The sequence below is a fragment of the Manis javanica genome, chromosome 8 (assembly GCF_040802235.1).
Source record: "Manis javanica isolate MJ-LG chromosome 8, MJ_LKY, whole genome shotgun sequence".
Taxonomy (NCBI): domain Eukaryota; kingdom Metazoa; phylum Chordata; class Mammalia; order Pholidota; family Manidae; genus Manis; species Manis javanica.
In genome coordinates, this window is record NC_133163.1 from 108,339,352 (window position 1) to 108,354,307 (window position 14,956).

A 14,956-nucleotide genomic window follows, 5' to 3' on the forward strand; every position below is an offset into this window, starting at 1 on the left:
CTTATACCTACTTTTAGTTTTAAGATAGGAACTCTGAGCAGTTTGTGAATTGAGAGCTATCTGGGTTCTTTGTTAAAATCTTAAGCCACTAAATTTGCTAAGGCTGCTTTTGATTTCTAAACCTGTCCACTGAGGATGTAGCTGTTGACACACATCTTTTGCTTCTATCCACATTTTAAATTGCTAAGTCTTCTCACTTACCAACTTTACATTTCCCTGTATGGCCCCGGAAGATGACTGGTTAGCCAGAGACGGGTAAGATTCCTCAAGGGAGGAACAACCTAAGACAGGCACAGTCGCAGGGGGGCCATCAGGTGAGAAATTGGGGATCAACAGAGGTGAGGCTCAGAACCTCACCCCCCCTGTTTTGAGAGAAATCTTCTGCATCCGTGGATGTTTTGCTGCCCTTGTCTAGCTTGGATTAATACTTAGTCCATAGGCACAGACCTGATCATCTACATTTGCCCTCTTACAGCACTAAACTATGTTTTCTACCTTTATCTTGCATCTACCTACCACTTCAGCATTTTATTAAAAATAAAAATAATAATAATAATAATAAAAGGAGAAATGTGGGATCCACATATAAATCAAGCATAAAAATCAAACAAATATTCATATTTGACCTGATTGTTTATAGTTCATAATGCATGATCAAAACCGAAAGTTTCTGTGATGAATGCCCTTGTACTGTTCACCATGTAAGAACTTATTCACTATCTAAGAATTCATTCACCATGTAGGAACTTGTTCGTTATGCTTCAGAGGATTGGAGACTGACGAGAATTAGGCTTGAGATGGATTAATGATTGTGCATTGAGCATTGACCCCCCTATACAGAATTTTATTGTTGTTAACAACCATTTGATCAATAAATATGAGAGATGCCCTCTCAAAAAAAAAAAAATTGCTAACTCTTGTCCTCCTCTTGTGTTAATAGGTTTTAGTTATATTGCATTTGTGTCTTTTATTGCAAGCTGCCTGAAATCTTTGTGAAGTATAAATAAATACATGTATCGATAAAAAAATTTCATATTATTATATCTGTATATTGGGAATGTCTATAGACACATCTTCCATAGCAGAATTAGAAAGAAGAATCTCTACTTTGGGGCCATCATGATATAGTGAAAGTATTTTGATTGGCCTTTTTTCATACTTGCAACACAATGTAAATACAAAAACTTTTTAATTTTGCAAATTCTTCCATCTAATATTATGCATTGCTTCCATAGGCTTTGTAGCTGAACAATTTCTAAATAACACAGCCACTCAACTGACATACCATGGATTATGTGAACTAACTTCAACAGTTCAGGAAGGAGAACTTTGTGTGTTCTTTCGGAATAATCATTTTAGCACCATGACCAAATACAAGGTATGATATAGGAATAGCTATTTAATTGTTTTTCTAAATTAAAGGAGATGAATTTGGAGATGTTTTATAATATGCTTCGAAATAAAAAAGCCCTATTATAATATTCCTTAACCATCATATTATGAAGCTAATTATTAAATATTTCTTTAGGATGGAATGGATTAGCAATTTAAGTGTCACTTCAAATCAGTTTTTTTTTTTAAGTCTCAGCTCCTTTTCCACAGATTACTGCATTAAAAAGTATTTATTATTTACTAAGAAAAAACGGCCCTAGAAATAGAACCAGGATGCCTGCTAATGATGGAGTTGATATTGGAGGGCTAGCAGAGTTCTGAACAATCAGGATTTGTCTTTTTGATAGTGTTTGTTTTTATTAAAGTTAATAGTGCGATTTTAAATTCTTATGCCATTTATGGCTCTGTCAAAGAATCTTACTGACATCCTTTTTGTTACCTTTTCATCCATCCACCTGTTTTTATAGCTGCCACCTAATTCAGGAGTTTATCAACTTACACTTAGACTTCTGTGGTAGAACACTACCCTGATCATGTCACTAATATAGCAAAAATATTCAGTTGCACCTAGAGCCTAGAGGATAAAAGTGCAAAGTATCTCCTACTATTCCATCCCAATACTTTGCTTCAGCCATAATGGTCTGTCTACTCATTAACAATCCTCCATCCCCATACGCACTTTGTGATTTCCCATTTCTGCAACTTCACTGCCATTTCTTATGCCTTAATCCCTATTTGAAAAGATCTCACTCCTTTTTGCCTGTCCAAATTTCACCTATCCCTTAAGGAGCATTTCAAACACAAACTCTTCAACAGAGCTACTGATTCTCTCCTTAAACCAGTGGTTCTTACCCCAGATTGTATGCTACAACTACCAGGGAAGATTTTTAAAAAATAACAATGCCCAGAGCGTACCACCAACTCAATTAAATAAGAATCTCTGGAGGTGGAGCCTGAGTACTTTAAAAATGCTCCCCACATGATTTGAATGTGCTGCTAAGGCTAAGGATCACTACTGTACTCATCCTCTCGCGTTGTTATGGGCCATATCATCCTTTCTTTGCCCTTAATGGTAAGTACCTGGCTACCAGTTTTGTTTCCATGTAAATGTGTTTTATTCTTACAAATGCAAGTAAGCTTATTGAAATCAGGAATCAAGTCTTCATATTTCTTTCAACAGTTTAATCAATGAATTGCACTAAATAGTGTAAAAATAATTTGTTTGCTTATAAAAGAATATTCTAAAGTTCTAGCCCTCCTACTTGTGTATTATTTACAGTAAGTGTTTATTTGTACTGCCCCCACATTTATGCTAGATGTGTCCTAGGTATGGGCCCAGTATTTCTCATCCATACTGCTCAGAAGTCTAAGGCCAAATAACCACAGAATCAGAATTATTGCTACATAGTAAATACTGCCGAGTCATCTTGCTTTATCTAAAGAGCTTGTCAAGTCCACACTCTATTCACTCATTTAACAAATATCTGTTGAGCACGATTATGTCTGAGTACTTTCAGGTAAGTACTAGGACTGCAGCCTGAACGAGGCACCTGTGGTTCTTGCCATTTAAGGACCTCCTAGTTTGATAAGGGACAATGTGAAATACTTGCACAAATAGTTATTATTTCTATTGAGATATACTCTGTAAAGAGTACATACAACATACTGTGAACTCTTTTATCAGGACTTATAACCTACTTAGGGATATCAGGAAAGACTTGCTTGGGATGTAACATTTAAACTGAGACCTGAAGAAGATGAATCTTCTAGGATTTTAATCAGTCAGCAAAAAAGGGTCTAACTAAGCAGATAGAACATGTGTGCAAAGGCCCTTAGGAAGGAAATAATTCAACTCTTGAAGGAATGAAAAGAAGGCCCATGTGGCTGAAGCATAGAAATTAAGAGGCATGAAGTAAGCCTAAAGAGATAGGCAAGTACCAGATCTTGTAGTGTCTTAAGTTAAAAGGAGAAACAGACCTTGGTCTCCTGGTGGACTCATGGTTTTTTGTTCTCTCTTTTTGGTTGAGCAGGAGTGAAATAGTTCAGTGGGAAAACAAGGTCTCTGGCTGTTACTAGTGGTTGTTCCAAAACTGAGATCTAGATGTTCCCTGTTCTATCAAAGCCATATCCTGACCAGAAAGTCCTTTACTAGTCAACTAGGTGTTACCAATCTCCTGTGTGGTTAGCTATTAGGAATCTCCTATGTGTTGTCTTTCCTGAAGTACTTTATACTATGTGTCTGTTTCTGGACTAAGCATGCCTTTTTGTGATATAATGATAGCGTGCAAGCTGCTGTTTCTCTGTTTCCGAGTTTTTCTCAATGAACCTAATTCTATGGCTAAACAGTGCATCATTTATGATGAGTGTCTCTGGTACCCTTATACAACATTAAGTTGCTTTGGACTTAGAAGTAAGAGCAGGTGTGGATTTAGTTAGGAGGCTATTGCAGGAGGCCAAATAAGAGATAGTGATTTAGACTAGGAAGGTAAGAAATGGAGAGCTGACAGATTCCATAGACATTTAGGAGATATGATCAACCAGATTTGGTGATTAGGATGTGAAAAATAAGGAAGAAAAAATGATTTCTGAGTTCTGAGCATGAACAACTAGATGGATGAATGGTGGTGGTCATATTAAAACAGAGAACACTGGAAGAGGAGAAGAAAGATACTATGAAATGAGGTATCTTGGAACTATTAGAGCTGTGGCATCCCTGCAAGTGGCAGTGTTGGGAAATAGTCAAGGCTGGAATAATTTTTGTGTACAAATAGTAATTTGGGAAGAGATTTATAAGAAAAATATAGAATAAGATGAAAAGAAAAGGCCTAGCACAGAGATTTGAGGAGTGCCAATGTTTAATATCAACTGGAGGCAAAGAAGACTGAAAAAGAAAAGAAAAAAGGAAAATCTAAAGTACATAAGCCAGCAGGGTGAGAATGTTTCAAAAAGAATGGAGATCTCAGTTAAATGCTGTTGAAAAGATGGTAAAGATAAGAACACTGAGGGGAAAGGTGTCCAATAGCAATTTGGTATCTTTTAGAGAATGGTGGCACCAGAAAAAAATGTTTAAATTGGTTAAGAAATGATTGGGATGTCAGAAACTAGAAATGGATTATAGGCAACTCTTTGAAATAGTTATTTCTGTGAGGAGCCTAGACATAATGGCCCAGAGCTACAGTGGAGTGTGGAATCCAGGGAGGAGTTTTTGTTTTTGTTTTATAATAGGAGAGACTTGAACATATTTAAATACTGAAGGACTCAATAGAGAAAGGTTGAAGGTTCAGGAGAGGAGATAATTGATGTTAGAAGGCTCCCCAGAAAGTGAGAAATGACTGATTAAAAAAAAACCTCTTCATTGTAAAAGAACAAAAGAACACACTGTGAGTACAGCTACAGGTAAGTTTGTAGCTTTGGTGGCAGGAGTAAAGACAGTTTCTGTTTGAATGCTTTCTGTTTTTATGTGGAAGGCAAGATCATTTACTGAGACTGAGTAGGGGTGGGAAGGTTTGGTTCCAGATTTAAAGAAGGAAACTTTGAAGTAGTCTTTACAGAATGTGGAAGAAAACTCTAACTAGAGAAATTAAGAAAAATCACTAGGCAGCATTGAGGATGGTAATTCCTGTATGAATATGCCACTTGTGTGATTTTCCTGAAGGAGTATTTATCAGAGGTGGGCATGGAGAAGGTAGCTAGTTTATTGTTCTGGACTTGGGACTTTGTTAAGTGCAACAAAGAATGGAAGAGCAAAGGAATTTAGGAACATGATAGTATTATGAACATGATGGTATTGTCCTAATTTATAAATATTGCCTAGAGCAAATAAAACACCATTCTTCACTAAGGTAGTCCTATTTTTATAGAAGGGATAAATGAGGACGTTTGGTTAATTTTGGTATGGAGGCCAATCACTAGCACGAATGCCCTTGTTTACTACTGTGATCACCAAACCAAAACAGTAACACTGTTTTTTACTTATGAAAAACTGCAGACTTACAGAAAAATGAGACTAATGTGTATCTATTATATTTATCACTTACTTTTGACAATTTTTCACAAGCTATTTTCATCTATTTTTATTTTTGCTTATGACTAGAAGCCCTAAAGGAATACTTAATAAAATGTTGGGAAGGAATTCCTTCAACATGATATCCATTTGCCTGATATGGAAATAGGATGGAAGATTGTGTCCTTGTTCTATTATACCTAATCCACAGTAAAACTGTTGTCCTCCGTCACTAGTTCCTGTGTTATTAGTTTCTGTGTTACTTTATAAATATGAGCCCCAAGGAATCTGTGTTCTAATAAGGATATAAGCAAAGAAAAATTAGAAAGCTGCTTTTTCAAACAAGATATGGCTACTTTTAACACTATATTAGATCTTCATAATGCCTTGTAACATTTCACTTTTGAAGAACTCTGAGATTTTTAGGGCCTTTTTATGCATTCATATTCAATAATCATTTTATTTCCCATCTTCTTTCCTCCATACTGCTTTTCACAATGGTTGAATAGGATAGAGACTCCAGACATTAACCCAAACATATATGGCCAATTAATATAAGATAAAGGAGCCATGGACATACAATGGGGAAGTGACAGTCTCTTCAACAGATGGTGCTGGCAAAACTGGACAGCTACATGTAAGAGAATGAAACTGGATCACTGTCTGACCCCATACACAAAAGTAAATTCGAAATGGATCAAAGACCTGAATGTAAGTCATAAAACCATAAAACTCTTAGAAAAAAACGTAGGCAAAAATCTCTTGGACAGAAACATGAGCGACTTCTTCATGAACATATCTCCCCAGGCAAGGGAAACAAAAGCAAAAATGAACAAGTGGGACTATATGAAGCTGAAAAGCTTCTGTACAGCAAAGGACACCATCAATAGAACAAAAAGGAGAATGTATTCATAAATGACAGATCCAATAAAGGGTTGACATCCAAAATATATAAAGAGCTCATGCACCTCAACAAACAAAAAGTAAGTAATCCAATTAAAAAATGGGCAGAGGAGCTGAACAGACAGTTCTCCAAAGAAGAAATTCAGATGGCCAACAGACATATGAAAAGATGCTCCACATCGCTAGTCATCAGAGAAATGCAAATTGAAACCACAATGAGATATCACCTCACACCAGTAAGGATCGCCACCGTCCAAAAGACAAACAACAACAAATGTTGGTGAAGTTGTGGAGATACAGAAACCCTCCTACACTGCTGGTGGGAATGTAAATTAGTTCAACCATTGTGGAAAGCAGTATGGATGTTCCTCAAAAAGCTCAAAATAGAAATACCATTTGACCCAGGAATTCCACTCCTAGGCATTTACCCTAAGAATGCAGCAGCCCTGTTTGAAAAAGACATATTCACCTCTATGTTTATCGCAGCACTATTTACAATAGACAAGAAATGGAAGCAACCTAAGTGTCTATCAGTAGATGAATGGATAAAGAAGATGTGGTACATATACACAATAGAATATTATTCAGCCATAAGAAGAAAACAAATCCAGGGCTCTCTTGTCCCCTCCTGGTCTGAGTCAGGAGCTCTGTCCTCTTGCTTTCTCTCTAAATAAAAGCCTCTGCCTTGCTCTCCTAAAAAAAAAAAAAAAAAAAAAAGAAGAAAACAAATCCTACCATTTGCAACAACATGGATGGAGCTAGAGGGTATTATGCTCAGTGAAATAAGCCAGGTGGAGAAAGACAAGTATCAAATGATCTCACTCATCTGTGGAGTCTAAGAACAAGGAAAAAAACTGAAGGAGCAAAACAGCAGCAGAATCACAGAACCCAAGAATGGACTAACAGTTACCAAAGGGAAAGGGACTGGGGAGGATATGTGGGAAGGCAGGGTTAAGGGGGGGATGAGGAAGAAAGGGGGCATTATGATTAGCATGTATTATGTGGGGGAGGGGGCATGGGGAGGGCTGTACAACACAGAGAAGACAAGTAGTGATTCTACAGCATCCTACGCTGATGGTCAGTGACTATAATCGAGTATGTGGGGGCGACTTGGTGATGGGGGGAGTCTAGTAAACATAATATTCCTCATGTAATTGTAGATTAATGATACCAAAATTTAAAAAAACAGGTTGTAAACAAACTACCTATTTCCTAGAAACAGATCCTTTCAGTTCTGTTTTGCTTCTTATATTATCCATATGATCATGAGTGTTTGATTCTTATATGTATAATTCTATATGTAAGATCTATTATTTTTATTTTTATGATCCTCCTCCACTTTTCTCATACTTTCTCCTTGCTCTTGAGTAAGATAAACTACTGATTCCTTGTCCTGTCTAGATCCTCTAGCTTCTAGATCTTTGGTTTATAACAATGATATCTTTGTAGCTCTTTATGCATCATCGCTCCCTCTTGATCATCCTTTTCCCCTATCAACCTTCATATCCATGTCAAAACTGTTTCCTCTTCTCTTATTCTTAAATTTATGACCTCTCTCTGAACTATATTCAAAACCAGGGTTTTTGAGCTTGGCATTGTCTGTTTGTTTTTTTTACTTTGCTCTTAGGGATTAGAAGTGAAAAGTAGTTGACAAGGAGATACAGTGCTAGATAAGTGCTAAAGCTGTGTTCAAGAAAGAAATGTGTCCCTTCTATTTCCTCCTTGACTAAGACTAGACTGGGAACTTTTTTCCACAGAGGGCTTCATTTAAGTAAAAATTCATTTAATTTAGTTATTTTTGAAAGGTGGCTCATATATCAAAAATTGTCACTTGTTTGTTTAAAATTTTTTAAAAATGGTGGGGAGGAGAGAAAAGTGGAAACAGTAAGAAAAATGATAGATTCTACAGTATAGGCAGAAAGTTTCATCTTTTTCCCTTAAATAGGCAGAAAAAGGAGATAGAGAAACTGATGTAGACTTCGGTGATATTCATGAATATAATACCTTATATTCATTAAGCATTATGTGCCTTGCTTTGTGCTAAGCACTAACATTGGTTATTCTCATTGAATTTGCACAACTCCCCAGTGAGATGTGGATTTATTACTCCCACTTTACAGCTGACAGAACAGGCTTAAAGGCCCTAAATAACTTTCCCAAGACCACTCAATTTGTAACAGCTCCAATCTGACTTTGAAGTCCACACTCTCAACAGCTCTGCCTCTCTAGGTGGGTAGGAAAGGTGTTTGTGGGTGAGATTGATACTTGATACGCAGGAGTAAAATTCACGTTTCAGTTTATAAAATGCCTTAGAAATTCTCTGGCTTAACGGCGTCTCTGTCACTTTATAAGAAAGGAAAACTAAGATCCAAAGATGTTAAGTAATTTGAATCTAAACTAGTTAACCAAAAATATTCAGGCAGTGATTTCCTCCTTCCTTTGAAGGCAGAAATTACATAGTTTTTTAAAATTATATTTGACAAGTTTTTTCTATTTTATCAATTTATAAATTGTGATGATGTTGTCATGTATATTGTCAATACAAGTACCCATACTCTCTACAGCACTAATTTATCAGGTTATTTTAGATAGGTTTTCATTTGGTCTTTTTATGTGATCCAACTGCCTATTTCTTATAAAATAAAAATTACCTAATGCCATTTGTTTATAATTTTTATGTAATATTTGGTAATTTACACATCTTACACATTAAAATAATTTATGGATTTAGTATATGCATTCTGTATTATTTATGTTTTATGAAATTATTATTTTAGAGACTGTTGAGTGAGATTAGGAGGAAGATTCAAGACTTAGAAAAGAAAGCTTTGACCAGATAATGTAGCAGAAGTTAATTGTAAGAGCAAGAAATATTCTTAATGGTGATTTAACTGTAGGAACAAATGGGCCTAAAGTATCAGTACTATACTAATACATACTTTGCTATTCTATACTGCAATTATATAAAGGAACTGTTGAATAATAACTAGTGTTGTTGACAGTGGACCAGTTACACACTTTTTAAAATAAATATCAAGATCTAAAAGAGGAAAGAATTTAGGCCAATTGTCCATGAGAAGATAGGTCAGGCTATACTGAGAAAGGGACACACCTTTAGTTAAAACTTTTATTCATATGCTGTGGATGATGATAGCTTTCAATAGAAACCCTTCCAGAATTTACCCATCCTGAAGTGTTTTTCTCCCAGTTTGGAGAAAAATTATTGATAAGATTATGGTTTCTTTCCTAGCAATCAGTCAATCTAATATATGATCTATATAAATAAATTGTAAAACCTATACATTGTATAATATAATAATATGTTAAAAAGTATTGTGATAAGTATAAACAGAAGGGTCAAATCTATTCAGTGGGAAACTGACTGGAAAGAACTTTCAGTTTTTCTCTTGAATGACCCTATGACAATATAGACCTTAATTGCTATGAAAAATATGTCAGATATTGAGGATGCATGGGTGAATAAAAGCTGGCTCTGATTTTCAAGGAGCCTGAAATGTGTTAAAGAGATAAGAAAGTAAATAGACAGCTATAATTCAGTGTATAAAGTGCTATGGTAATGGTAAGTGCAGTATTCTATGCAATCACATAAAAGGCATGCCTAATACCAAAGAAAGGTGGGATCATTACTTTCCATGATATGAATCCTTAAGCACTTAGCATAGTGCTGAGTATATGGTAAGTATTCAAATATTTGATGAATCAGAATATACCTGATTTAAAACCAAACCAAAACAAAACAAAACAAAACATGAGCTTGAACTTAATTTTTGCCTGAAACAATGTTTTTAAAGTTCATACCAAAATTTTCTTCTTTATGAATATTTTTCATGTTACTCTAGTAATTTCAGTGATCATATAAATTAATCAGTAACAGCTAACTCTTGAATGTGCCTGGTATAAACAACACGTTGTCACTTTAGGAAGAGATGTGTCTCACAGTGCTAGACACATAGTAAGTGTTCAAAAATAGTGATTACTTAGTTTTTTTAAAGCTTCAGAATTAATTCAGTAATTTCTCTATTCCAACCACCAAACTCTCTAAAGGAATTTCTTATTCTTAATTGTTAATTGTGAATGACAAGAGAAAATGGGAAGTATTAATCTTTTGCAATAATATACACATATTAATGAGTAGGAACTCTGAGCAAGTAAAGAAAGTCATATCTTCAGCAAATCTGAGGAAAAAATGGGTTACAAACCTTACATAGTATGCTAGGGATGTTTTCGCTATGACTGGAATTAGAACTAATGCATATGAAAAATTAGAGGTCAGTGCTAATCTGTGGTAGTGACCATAAATACAATATGAGTTAATTGATTGATTCAGTAATTATTAGGCTTCACATTTATGATGCACCCTTTCCTAGGCCCAGAGATACAGAGATAAAAAATAGTCTAGGGAATGAAGCAAGAAAACACAGTCATGGTACAGTGTGATTCAATGCTAACAGAAACGGGTATAAAATACTGGTGATATACAAAGGAAAAGTAACTAACTGTGTAGAGGAAGGAAAAATTGGTATGGATTGTATTAGTCACATAGGCTTAATTTAAAAAAAAGAAAAAAGAAAAACAGGCAATGTAATCCCATTTTATTGTGACTATATCTTATTTGTGACCTAATACATTTTTTAGGAACTTATATTTTTCTATTTTGTGAAATGAGATTATAAACCCCTTAAGGCTATTTATAAATCGTGCCATAGTTGAGCATTCCAAGAGTTCCTCTTGTTGTCGTGTAGTGTGCCAGTTCTAAACTATATTTGGGTTTAAATCAGTGAGTAAATAAATCGGTGGGTTTAAATCAGTGAGCAAATAATTGGTCTATTTATTGTGTAGATTTAACTAGTATAAGAATAATTAAAATACTTCAAACATACAGATTATAAAATTTCTCAAGTATTAGTTAGCTTTGATCAATTTAACAGTCCTTTTTCTTTGTTATTTATTAAGGGTCTACTGTATTTGTTGGTAACAGACCAGGGATTTCTTACTGAAGAAAAAGTTGTTTGGGAAAGCCTACACAATGTTGATGGTGATGGAAATTTCTGTGACTCAGAGTTTCATCTACGGCCTCCTTCAGATCCTGAAACTGTATACAGAGGACAACAAGATCAAATAGATCAGGTATTTGTTTTTTCTTATTCATTTTTTAAATGTTCATTGCTTTCAGTGTGAATTCGATTATCTAAAACTTTTGAACTGTAGATGTATTCATTAATATACTTGTGAAATTTTCCTGTCGCTTCCTAAATAGGTAAGTGATCATTCTACATGTGCAAGGTTAATTTTACATTTTGGTTCAGAAGGCCAGACTATATTGAAAGTCATGATAAAGAGTTTGAATTTTACTGTAATTATAATAGAGAAGATATGCTAAGTATTAAACATGGAAGCAAAGCCGATCTACTTTGCCTGTTTTTAAAGGTTGCTATGTAGAGAATGTATAGGAAGGACACAGGTGAGCAGAAAGTAGGAAGTCCAAGCAAGAGGTGTTGGTGGCTTAGCATTAGTGGTAGAGATGAAGAGAAAAGCACATATTTAAGATATGTGCTCGCTAGTCAGAAAAACTGGAAAAGAGAGAATCTTGAAGAGAGCATGCCCTGGACTCAAACCTTAGAGTCCAAGGTAAGGAGAAGCTGACATAACAAGACCCGCACTCATGGGTACAGCTCTCATTTAGAACTGAGACAGATGAGAATTTTGCCATCTATATGTGTGCAGACCTGGAGCCACTGGTGTGTTTAATACTAGAAATGTAACAGTGATGTTATATCTTCCCTGATTGGGACAGAAATATGGTTATGTTAAATAGCACATGTTTCACTGCTAACAAGTAAGTGCATAGAGACTGTTCTCTTAGCCAATATTCATTGTGTAATTTTATTCTGGGACTATAACTAGGTCCTGGTGACAGAAAGATAAATCATTCAGTCCTGTCATCAAAGATTCTGCAGCTAAGCAGAGAAGGCCAATATTTAACCAACTAATACTGTATGTTAAGTTCTGTAATAGTAGTTTGTATAGTAAAAGCTGTGAGTGCATAGAAGACTTGATTCAAATAAATACTAATCTCTGCAGGACTTTAGGCTTTTCTTTGACAAACACTTGTAATAATCAACATACTCATTTTCTTTCAGAAGCTATACAGAGGCATTGTTTTTTAAATATTAAGCGTGTAGGATTTTTCTAACCACTGTAAGTAAAAAAACACTGGCAAAGAGGGAATGAAGGTAAAGCAACAGATTGCCACAGTAGTCCAGTTGTAAGGTGTTGAGAATGTACATAAGATAGTGTCTGTGGAAGTAGCAAGGAAGGAGTGGATTTAAGTTCATGGCACTTGGGAAAGAGCAGAGTTTGAAGCATTGAGGGGGAAAATTTGAAGGACGAATACTTGGTATCAATAAAATAGTCATGCTAGATAGATAGTCTAAGGTCTTCACAGGCAACAGCCTTTTACATATCCTCTGTAATTATTTAAAATTCTTTTATTTTGAAGGTAGATTGGGGGAGGTACACAGAGTAGCCAAGTTTCACTTAGCACTAATTCTTAATAAAAGTGGTTAATTAGATCATGTAACTTTTGACCAAAGATGTATCACTTTTTCTTATAGGAAATAATCTGGGCATGTGTTTAGGAGGAGGGAAGGGGTAGTTAAGTAACTGAATATGACTGTACGGCAGACAACTGTGTTAACTTTAAAAATCATGTCTTGCAAGTACCAAATGATTTCCCTCATTTGTGGAGTATAACAACAAAGCAAAACTGAAGGAACAAAACAGCAACAGACTCACAAATTCTAAGAAGGAATTGGCAGTTACCAAAGGGAGGTGGGTGGGGAGGGAGGGAAAAAGGGTTTAAGGCACATTATGATTAGCACACATAATGTGGAGGGGTCACAGGGAAGGCAGTGTAGCACAGAGAAGACATGTAGTGACTGTATAGCATCTTACTGCACTAATGCACAGTGACTGCAATGATGGGGGGACTTGATAATGGGCTGAATGTTGTAACCACAATGTTGCTCATGTGAAACCTCCATAAGACTGTGTATCAAAAGAATATTTAATAAATAATATTGGGGAGTTCTTATGATTTTTTTAAAATGGAAGACTAATGACGTTAGATGGAAAAGAACAGATTATGACAATTCAGGGGTTGAGAAATGTCTTTCCGTTTGTATATGAATGTAGAAAACTAGGTGGATATGTTAATTGTTAACCATATTATTTCTGATAAAGGATATAGTAATTTTAACTTTCTTATTCTTTTTTATTTTTTCTCAATTTTCTCTGGACATGTTTCTTATGTGAACAGAATAACCTTTTTTTTTAAAGCTTTCTTGAATACCCTATATACTGCTTCTAGAAAGAATTTCAAATGCATTCCATCCCAAATGCATTCCGCCCCCTCACGGGCCCAGGTGACACCTGCTCTTGGGTTCTTTGGCACAGTGATCACTTTAGCTATTAGGATATTCATGCCAAGATAAAACATTTTAAATTAGGTATTGACTCTGCAGTTATACTAGCATTTTAGCATCCATGGGTTTGAGGACATTGTCAGAAATTTGTAATAACCTTAATATATTTCTTATTTAGTGAAATTACTTTTCCTGAGGTTCTGAGGGCAAGATTTTTCAAATTTATTATTTAGAATAATGACAGCATTGCTGAAATAAGTTTATAGCTCCTAAAAAGAAATACTTAAGTAACTTTCATTATTATATTTAAGCTCTGGTATTTTTTTAAAAGCCATTCTCATAGCTTTGCAGATATACCTCTATACTTACAGATTAGTTCTTGGGTAAAATCTCATAGCTAAAGATGGTTATAATTTAATTCCTTAGGACTATCTTATGGCATTATCTCTTCAACAAGAACAGCAGAGCCAAGAGATCAGCTGGGAACGGATACCTGAAGGAATCAGTGATTCGGAACTAGCCAAGAAACTCCAAGAAGAAGAAGACAGGCGGGCTTCTCAGTATCTCCAGGAGCAAGAACAAGCCGCAGCTGCTGCTTCCGCCCCCTCACGGGCCCAGGTGACACCTGCTCTTGGGTTCTTTGGCGCAGTGATCACTTTAGCTATTAGGATATTCATGCCAAGATAAAACATTTTAAATTAGGTATTGACTCTGCAGTTATACTAGCATTTTAGCATCCATGGGTTTGAGGACATTGTCAGAAATTTGTAATAACCTTAATATATTTCTTATTTAGTGAAATTACTTTTCCTGAGGTTCTGAGGGCAAGATTTTTCAAATTTATTATTTTAAGTTCTTAATAGCTGCAAAGAACATAAACTAGTTTGAATAAAGTCTTTTCTGTCAATTAGAGGGCAGTAAGAGATATTACTGAAAAGAATGTTAAACTTCAGAACCAGACAGACACGGATTTGCTTTTTCTCCTCTGTCTCCCCTTACTGGTTGCAACACCAAGGACAGAGTCCTCCACCTCTCTTAGCCTCGTGCTCCCTATCTGTAAAACAGATGATAATGCTTAACTCCTAGGTTTGTGGTCAAGAACAAATATTAGCACTTAACCCAGTGTCTGACATGTACTAAATGTTCAACAAAAACTATCTCCTTTCCACTTGTCACTTTTCCTAGTTAATGTTTTAAGCACTGAAAATGTGAC

General features: G+C 35.4%; 1 protein-coding gene across 1 annotated transcript in view; it reads left to right on the forward strand.

The window, feature by feature from the left end:
• MINDY2 (MINDY lysine 48 deubiquitinase 2) overlaps positions 1 to 14,956 on the forward strand; it is a 71,774-nt gene that overhangs the window by 49,661 nt on the left and 7,157 nt on the right. The window contains exons 6-8 of the mRNA XM_073211908.1: positions 1,236 to 1,378; positions 11,273 to 11,446; positions 14,170 to 14,361. Of these exons, the coding sequence (XP_073068009.1) occupies positions 1,236 to 1,378; positions 11,273 to 11,446; positions 14,170 to 14,361 (509 nt within the window). The remainder of the gene's footprint in view (positions 1 to 1,235; positions 1,379 to 11,272; positions 11,447 to 14,169; positions 14,362 to 14,956) is intronic.